The 10343-nt window shown below is 34.9% G+C and overlaps 1 protein-coding gene and 1 non-coding gene across 2 annotated transcripts; both read right to left on the bottom strand.

Moving 5' to 3' along the window:
- Positions 265-5960, bottom strand: LOC105155995 (heat shock factor protein HSF8). Its single transcript, XM_011072005.2, is given in 3 exon segments — positions 265-1770; positions 5306-5528; positions 5530-5960. Coding segments are annotated over 3 exon segments (1581 nt in total). The 5' UTR covers positions 5604-5960; the 3' UTR covers positions 265-486.
- Positions 9900-9971, bottom strand: TRNAW-CCA. The gene has a single exon. It is a non-coding gene; the product is annotated as a tRNA-Trp (tRNA).

The following is a 10343-nucleotide window of genomic DNA, read 5'->3' as shown; positions in this document are numbered from 1 at the left end:
ACTTTAGAAGCTTATTTCTAAAATAAGATCAAACATCTTATAAATTAACTCCTAAAACATCTTATAAGATGTAAAAACTTACAAGATGTTTTTAAAAAATTCAGCCAAACACACTCTAACTTTGACTGTATGAACGGTAGTAACTTTGCAACGTTCAAAACATGGCAGTGACTTTGAATGTAGCATCCAATCACAAGTAATTAGAGGAAGAAGATACAGATGGCGTTTTAGGGCATCAAGAAGCGTCTAGCATACATAGAGAAGGAGAAGAATCGAACTAGAATCACTCGCAAGGCAAAGTGGTACAAAGTTCAAAGAAGTTGTAAAAAGATATACTTAATATGTGCAAAGAATACAGTACATAAGACCATAACCACATTAACTTTTAAAATACCCAAGTTAATAGGCCATTATGGCCACGAAATTCTCAGATTTTATGCCTGGAAATAAGTTCAGATTGTGATACACGTAGGTTAATTAGACAAATCAAACTTTCTTGGCGTCTGATGAAAGAAGCTCCATCTGCTCTGTTAGCTTTGCCATGTGCTGAGACTTATCCCACCCATTCTCCAGCGTTGCCTTCGTTTCATTTCCCTCAGGAAGATCATCTGTTACAGTTGAGTCCATCTCAGCCTCAACTGGAGGTGGGCTTTGAAGGAACTTCTCCCAGAAGGGGTCACCAACTCCAGGAAGTTCTGGTATCTCATCCAGCAAGGTGCTGTCCCATTCCATCTGTGGGTCGGGAGAAAATCCACCTATTTCAAGTGGGATTTTGTCCCCTGCCAATGACGAAGGATCCATGAAAATGCCAGTCTCTGTTTCGGATCCGATGATATCAACGTTGCTTTCAGGCACCATTTGAGAGAGCTCGGGTATTATAGCATCTGTAGGTGGAAGGGTAATGGGAGGTACTGCTTGAGCTCCGAGCAGAGGGCTGCCACCTGGAAACTGATTAGACACGCTTTCAGCAGGTGCTGCTCCAATGGATGGTGATTGGATGTCACAAATAGCTGCAGAAGTGCAACCTGTAATAGCTGAACCTGATGGGACGAATGAAGGGGCAGATGTTGGTGTTACCTCTTGAAGAGTCACTCCTGACACACGGTTCGAGGAATTGCCATGGTCCAGGGCATTCGATGATGATGAACCATCACCAATCAAGAAATTATCAGATGCATTCTCAAAGTTCTCTAGCCTAGGAGAAGAGTCTAATTTCATTATCTGCCTGAGCATTGCTTTTGCTGCCTCATTCATTAGAGGTTGGTATTTGACAATCTGACCGTCAGAGGGGGTGACAGAATCATCATCAGAAACACCATCTTGCTTAAGTCTCCGCTTTTTGTTGGCTTCAGATATGCGTCTGCTGCCATCACTTGGCTGTTGCATAAATTGTGCAAGAAACCCAGGGCTATTGACAGCCTTTGCCAGGAAGGACATCATCTGCTGTTGACGCTGTTCCATACCCTGAAGACGTTGAACCATTGCTTGTAACTGACCATCAGTGGATTGTTGCTGCTGCCTTAACCTGACAAGCTCCTGCATCAGCACATTCTTATCCCTTTTAAGCCTCTCAACTTCCTCTTCGAGCCCAAATTTCCCAACCTCCACACATGCTCCAACTGCAGAACTCTGTCCATTTGGTTGCTGCTGGTGCTGAGGTTGTCCATGTGCAGGTTTCCGACGACTGATACTTTTAAGCAGATGTTTTTGTCCTCTTAAGAATCCCTCATTTGCAAACTCCCAGCGGTCTGGATCAACCTTTCTAAAGCCCTGTTTCCCACGCAGTACCATAAAGTAAAAGACAATTGCCAGAAAAACTAACTACTATATTGCATCAATGAAACAACAGATATACAATAAATAGGACGTTCATATAAGCAAAATCAAATTCAATGCAAATGCTGCGTTGTCCTTGCCAGAATAGCGCTAAGACTATTATTCCATAGTGTGAAAGATGAGTACACCTAATCAAGATACTCGAAACAAATTTACAATAACCTCACAGAAAATGTCCAGCATATCTCAAAAGTTCAATTCTTCAACAATATCTTTTGCTCATTATGCAGCAAGCAGTCCAAAGGTAAGGACAGATTCTTCAGCCACAAAAGGGAACAGCAAAATAGAATTGCATCAACCTGTCAGTTACGAGAGTTGATCAACACATTCACATCCTTTGGCATATTTCTTATGAACTTAGTTGCAAATGGCAAGTGATCATCTGCCAATTGCCCATCATGACATGGATTCTCTTCTCTAGGATCAAGCTTGCAGAAGTCAATGACAAAAGAATCTTTCTTCAATGCCTTCTAAACTATAGGGCCACATTGATCAATACAATTATATCAGCCCCTCAACCAAATTATTTTGCATAAAGATCAGAGTTAATGCAGTTCATTGTTCACAGTCAGCGTCACCTAAAGCTCTGTCTTCAAGACTGTTTCAGAATGATAATCCTCAAAAGTTTCTTTGGATCACTTCTACAAACTGAGCACTGGGAGTGTAGTAAAAAGAGTTTAAAAATGGCAATCCAACTGGAGTGGAATACAAAGTAATTTGCACCTGATTATTAACTTACACATGAGAACAGATCTACATTTTAAGCATAAAGCAAAACCTCTTCAATATATCCAAACATAAGCATTGGCTCTCTGCACTTTTTGCAATTTCTTTGAAGTCTATATAAGGTGATCAAATTTAATTCTGTTGAAGAACAAATAGCATGATTCAATTGGGCAAGTATAAACACATTTGATCAACTGAAAATATCCTGTCAATACAGAAGCCATGCCAGAATGGAAGTCGGTTCAGTAGACAACTAGGAGTATGAAAATTTGTTATCGCCATACATATATACATATGCATCTTGCTGCCAGCTATGCCTTTGGAACAATGTTCTTTTCTTATTTTATAGGAGTTTGAGAGAAATAAATCTTGAAATACATTCAGATTCCTTCTGCAAAACTCAAAAAGGAAAGGCAAACTCCAGTCCAGATAACAGCTGAGTTTACGGTTTCACTATTTCCAATCTCTCGAACTTCAGTATTTCTGTTTTTTGTATTTTTGTGGTGATATGAAGGATGCAGCCTACATAAATACTTCTGTTTTTGAAGGTCACGGTGCCTTCTTTGACCAGTGAACATAAAAACTGAATAATAAGAACAAAAGTATTAACAATATTTGGCATGATATGATTTGATGAGATTACAAGAATTTTGCAATTTAAGGTCCATTTCAAATGAATGGATGTCGTATAAACTGAGACTTGGGTTAAGGAAGAATTTGGTTAAACCATTGAAATTCCCTCGACAGTAGTAAGTCAGATTAGAAGAGATAGGAAAAAGGATGATTGGGTATAAGCTTTTTAAAGTGTCTTATAAGGTGTTTTAAAACTTAAAAAGATATTATAAATATTTGGTAATTTTTTTAGTAAATGAACTTATAAGATCTAAAAAATAAGATATTAGGACCTTATAAACTCTTTTAATAAAAGTAAAGAGCTTCCAACTTCTTTTAAAAATCTTAACAAGTTAATTCATTTTTTTTCCAAATTAATTATTAGTTTGTCAGGAGTGATCCAACCACTTCAGTAGCTTACTTTCAAAATAAGGTCTAACTTCTTACAAATTTAAAAGATATCTTATAAGATGTACAAACTTATAAGATTATATAAGTAACTTCAGGCACTAAGCCAAATCTGGAGAAAGATATTTAAAATTCTTATCCCATTTTTATAGAATAACTTAGAACTACAAATTTTAGGAAGGTCCTGTAGTAAAATAGAGATCCAATTTCCTAATCCTATTACTATTCAGGCACCAAATGGAGAGTTTAGAAACTGAGCTTCACTTCTTCGTCAAATAGTGGACCCTATGGAGTTGAAATCCAGTTCCAACCCTAAGCATCCGCCAAATATGCTGTATGGCTGTCATGATGGAAGGCCTTCTCATCATGGATTGATAAGTTCTCGCAACTTTTTCTCAACCACAGCTGAGAAATCCCGCTGCACTTACCTTGTTTGTCTAAAGAGTGAAGAATAACCTTCTCACAAGCATCTTCGTTTCCCCTAATTGGCAAACAAGCACTACCACATAACAATAAACTCTGGGGACCTTTTTATTTAGCTGTAATATCTACTTTTTCTATTCCAAAGAATCCAAACTTAAGAAGAGAGATTTCTTCAAGTCTCAAGACTCCACACAATTTTCTTTCATGATAAAATATGATGAACTTCTCCATAAAAAAACTAACAAGATGAAGTTGTCTATGTGCATATTTAGTGCTTTCTATCATTTCACAACACAAAAATTTCTTAGCAGTTTCAGCTTCCACCAGTCTTCTAAATCAAGTTGACCAACCTAGAGTTTGCTTCAGAAAGAAACCTTGTTCTGGAAACATAGCAAAAATTGTTCTAACTGATTCTAACCTGCATCAAACGAAGCAAAGAACAAGATATCAACAGAAACCAAAAAAATGCACTTAGTCCATTCCAGCAGTCAATATCTCACAAGTGGACAAAGAGAAAATTAAACTGAAATTGAACCAACATTCGTATTCCCTATAAATAATAGTACCCTGGTAGTGAAAGCTATCATGCCTACCATGGGTCCATAACTAAGAATTGCCATCAACCAGTGAAAAGGATAATAATCCATACCACCTTCAAATATCCCCCTCATAGTATTCCAAGCTTAATACCTATCCTGATTGACCACTCAACCTTTGACATTTAGATAAGTATCGCAACATAATTCCAAATTCAGTTAGAATCTACAGAACTAGAAATCACAGTGGACCTCCAAGCACTTATGATTGCACCTCAAATCTTCAGGGCTAATTAAGACTCACATGACACTCTTATCTATCATTTTCAAACTTTCCCAGTACACCAATACTCCCTCACATTTCTGGATACCCATACACTACCATAAATTACTGACTATAGAATCAATAAATACCATCCAAAATTGTAACTGATATCTGCCAACTGCATCGGCCAGTTACAGGTGAAATAATACTTCATCAACTTTATCCATCACGGGCAAAAGCTCCAAGAGAAGAACTAGGTTATGCTTTAAAAGAACGCCATAAAACTAACAAAAGGCAGGGGGGCAACATCCAGAAACGTTGGCTATCAAATATCACCTAACCAAACTAAAAAAAATTACAATCTAGCAGGCCAAATACCAATTATTCACACTTAACATCACCGAACAGAACACCAAAAGATAAACAGAACTCGACCAAAGAAAAAACGGAAAATAAGTAACACTAGTAATAGAGCGAGGGACAAGACAAGAGAACATACATAAGTATTAAGTTGGCGAACAAAGCTGGAGAAATTATTGTGCTTGAAGTACTTAGGCAGTAAGTCTCTGGCGAACTCCGCAGAGTCCCACACGACGAAGCTATTATTGGTGGGGCTCCAAGATACTATCTTGTCCGTGCTGGGGTCGTCCACCATGTCGTACGTCTTCACCAGGAAAGGCGGCGGAGCATTCGCCGCCGGCATTGGCGCGGGCGGCGGCGCGCCGCCTCGGCGGCGCGCCGCCTCCCCCGTCGCCTCCGCCCTTGGTAACACTAGAAGAAGTAGACGCCGCTTCCATATCAATAATATACTACTCTAAATCACAAAACACCACAGATCATCGAAGGATTTTTTTTTACATACTATCAGATGAAGGATATGACAATAATTTTCCTATGAACTAGGGTTTCTGTTATAGGAGTTAGAAAAAAGAGAAGCTAGGATTGGGGAGAGAAATTGGGAAATTGTGTGTGAAATCTAATCCTACAAAAAAGAAATTGGTGTTGCTTGAAACTTTTTGTCTGAGAAAATAGAGAGCGAGTGATTGTACGGTCACGGGGAAGAGAAGGGTGGCTTCAAAAAGGGGGGCGAACGCACACACACCAATTTCTGTGTGTGTTTGCGGAAAATGACAACATCGCCACTACTTAGTATAATATTTCCTTCCCTCTTTTCTGTGAGCAAACATTTATTGGTTTTTCTTTTATTAATGTCATTTTCTAGAGTATTTTGCATTTTCAGTTTGACTTTTCTTTTTTATTTTGCATATTTTTTTAAATTGGTTTTATAAAAAGTATTAAAAAAGAAAAGGTTTATAGTTTTTAAGGCTAATAAACGAAAAAATAACATTTTATGTTTCTTAACTTGAGAGCTTGTTATTTTTTATTTCAATGGTTACGGAATTATAACTTTTAGCCTCGTAACTTTGAAAGTATAACACTTTTGGTCTAATGGCATCTTTCTATTAGAAATTTTGGCGAAAACGGCACGTGCTTTACGTGGCTATTACGGTCTTTATATTTTTTTTTCCATTAGTTACATCATCCTTGCTTTTTGTTCTGTAACTTTGGCAGTGGAGTTTGTATATTGAACTGATATTGTTTCAACATGGTATCAGAGCCTTCTATCTAAAGGTTTTTGTATACAATTTTGCATCTGCATATTGAAAAATGTTGGTGTTTGTAAAGTTTATTTTATTTTCAGCAATGCGACCGATCAAGACATAGTTGAGTTGGAGAAAGGAGTATCTTTATCGACATCCTTCTGACCATCCCGGCTTGGTGTTGTCATCTATGCCTTTGGACCGGACAAATTTCCTTGCGAAGAGCAGAGCGGTATATGTCTCGCTTGGTTCCAAAATGAAACTTAGTTTCATTGATGGCAGCTTTCCTAAACCTACTGCTAGTTCGAAGAACTTGGAAAAATGGAAAAGTGTTGAACTGATGATCACCTCATGGCTGTGGAACTCGAGAGCTAAGGAAATAGTTGGTGCATACATGTACGCCACGTCGTCGCAGAGAGTGGAACTGGAACAACACTTCTATGAAGTAGCAAGTGTTCTAGGCTTCTAAAAAAAGAAGCTAGAATCAATTTCAAGTTCTTGAGAAGGACGAAAAGAGATACAACTCTTTAGAAGAAGAATGGAGATATAAGAGAGAGAGAGAGAGAGAGAGAGAGAGAGAGAGAAACATAGATACACACACCTCAATTGGAGTTATTGTGAGCCTTTTAACATTCCTCGCAATATTTTTACTCTTTGGTTGGGGATTCTGGAGAGGTTGAGTACGCTTGACAAACCATGGTTGCAACAGACTACACGACTTTGTTGTCTTTATGAGGAACAGTGCGACGAAACTCACTCCCAATCTTTCCAATTGTTGGTATTCCTTAAGATATTTGGTAGAAGTTAAGAGATAGATCAAATTGTCAAACAGTGATACGAAAAATATCTTGTTACCGCTCATTCTGAGCGATATTTAGCTTCACTATTTTATCACCTATGGCACGAGAAAAACATACGTCCTTTTAGCATATCAAGCAAGAACCATAGCTGCTTGCTAAGATTATTTTTAATTTTTACTTTAAATAAAATTTACCTCACAAAAATAAATAAATTAATATGGATTCCCTATTATAGTTATTTTACCTTAGATTTGGCCCCAAGCTAAAGAAAATCGTGACAAGAATCTAGGCTCCAAAATCTAGCATATAATTGTATTCGATACAAACTCTAAGTACATTCGTGTCACATTCATATTGGATATGTGTTAAATACTATTTGGGACCATCTTTTTGGGGGCATTCATGTCTGATATCTATTTGTTTTTTATATAAATAATTATTAATTAATTATTATTTTACTATAAGCTAACTTATATCGTTAATCATTTTTTGATTTAGTGCTTAAAGTCGAATAATGCCATAAATTTGAATTTTTTGTAAGACTTTTGGTAAGGCTACACGTACATTTGAAACGTGTGGTGATTCTCACGTTATTAAACTTGATTTTTTATGATGTTAAGTTAGTTATAAGGATCTTGATCGACACACATGATACAGTCATAATCCCAGTGATGGGTATATGGGATTGCTACCCTGCTTCCATTTTGGTTGATACAATTGCATAAAGCATATATAAGAAAATAACAGAATTAGTAAATATTAATTACTATCTAATCTTTCTTTTATTTGAGAAAATTGTAACTTGAATTGTTTATTAAGATTAACAAAATGAATATAGTTGAATAAAAATATTAAAATGAAAATGAATAAAATTCTACTTTAACTAATTAAATGAAATGAAAACAACAAAAAATTCTAGTCTATGAGGACACGAGACAACAATAGTCTCGTCGTATCTATATTGTTTGTTAAGGAGAGCGGCCTCTGAAATAATTACTATGATCGGTAAAGTATGGGCTGTCTAAAATGCCCCTAACTACAATTATTATTTATTTTATAAATAATCATCTTTTTTAATTAATTAATAATTCATTATTAATTTTATTACTTTTTCATAAGTTATTCATTATATTTTTCTTTTCTTTTTATTTTATTACATATCGAATGTATTTCAGTTGTTAGTTCTTCTATACTGCAAGGTATAAAATTTTATATGAAAATAATCGGCATTTCAGCTTTTAGTTAAAAAATGATGTTTCATGGGGAAATTACACTTTTATAAGATAGAAAGTTGGATATTTTTCGTCCTCTATTTTATGATAATTTTAAAATTATACTTAAATTGAAAAAATTCGGCATATTTAATCGTTTTCTTTACGGAATTTTCAAAATAATCTCAAAATTAGAAAAATTCGCCATATTTAATCTCGTGTCCAAGTTCACATAAAAAAGTAAACGGCAAGATCACGTACAATGTGGGCATCCATCAGTTGTATGAGCAGCTAAGCTAACAACCAAACTACCGAACAACAACATAATTTGAAATTATTGTTGGTGGATTTTATCGTACCCAAAAAGTAATTTCTTTATGAAATTCAAATATAAAAACTAAGGTAAATTACACAAGCTCCTCTGAAATTTACAACGATTATAAATTCTTTATTTGAAAAATCATTAATACCCTCTTGATTTTAATGGTCTTGAAACAACTAGCTCAATCCATTACTTTTCGGTAGGCCTTTAGTTATTTTTTGTGGTGAATTGACTAAAATGCTATTATGGACTATAAATTAAAATTTTACTTATTCTTTAGAATATTTTGAAAAAAAAAATTATAGATTACGTGGACAATCTTTTTACAATTTTTTTAATTTTTCTATCCACCCCGTCTCTTTTTTTCTTTTTTTAAAAAAAATATACAACAACGGCAAAGTGGACAATTTCAAACCTCTATCCAAAGATTAATAATTTCGCTAGGGGTATTGACAATTTCTCAAATAACAAGAGAATAATCGTAATTATATCGAATTTAAAAAAAAAAGTAGAATGAAAGAAATAGAGAACAAAATTCAAAGAAATCTTCATCTTCTTCCTCTAATTTTCTGGAGCCCCATCCCTACTCGAAATTGGGATACCTTTTTTTATAATTTTTTATTGTAGCAGCAGGTCCAATCAAAATATACATTTGAAAACCTCGTAGCTCTCTGGGTTCTGTACTCGTGTTATCCCCAGACTCAATTTAGATAATTAGATGAGGGCGAATTGGTTTAACCATATAAATATGTGTGGTTTAGAGGAAACAATGCAAGAATTCCTTGTGATATTATAAATGAATAAATAATTATTTTATAAAAAATTACTAATAATTTATCTTCCTGCGTTGGTTAAAATACAGCGATTCACCCCTCCTATTTTTTTTAAAATGAAGCAATTCATAGGGGGTAAATTGCTAATTTTTTTTATTTTCATAAGAAGATAATATACTTATTTGCAATATCACAAGAAGGTAAATTGCATTAAACCCGTGATTTAGAGCTTCATTTCAGGGAAGGTCGCAAGATTTTAACTACTAATTAACTGATTAAGTGGTAGTTATGCATCTTTTTCTGATATACAGAAGATACATTCTTGATTGATCACCGTACAGATAAAAAAAATGAGAAAAGAAATTGGGATGATTGAATCAGGGAATTGAACCCGACGTGAATCGAACACGCAACCTTCTGATCTGGAGTCAGACGCGCTACCATTGCGCCACGGATCCCTTTGAAAGACCACTCTTTGTTCTAACTATAAAATTATTGGTAAATTCTCCAGAGATTTAGTATAATTATAAATAACTCATCATTATTTAAACAATTATAAGTACTCCTAATTTTAACACCCCTCTAATAACGAGCATATTCCATTTGATTTTCAGCCATATTTTTATGGTGAACTGAATAAAATGCCTTTTGAATTATAAATTATAATTATATATATTTTATAATATTCTAAAATATTTTATGAACTATTATTTCATACAGATTATTTATTATACCCATTCTCAAATATTTTTATACTTTTTTAAAAATTTTAGTAAGGTAAAATAGTAATGTCCACTTCACCATTTAGGGACTACATAATTATTTTTAAT

This window comes from Sesamum indicum, linkage group LG2, assembly GCF_000512975.1.
Source record: "Sesamum indicum cultivar Zhongzhi No. 13 linkage group LG2, S_indicum_v1.0, whole genome shotgun sequence".
NCBI classification, from domain to species: domain Eukaryota; kingdom Viridiplantae; phylum Streptophyta; class Magnoliopsida; order Lamiales; family Pedaliaceae; genus Sesamum; species Sesamum indicum.
The sequence above is the reverse complement of the archived record's forward strand: the minus strand, read 5'-3'. Positions and strand labels throughout refer to the sequence as shown.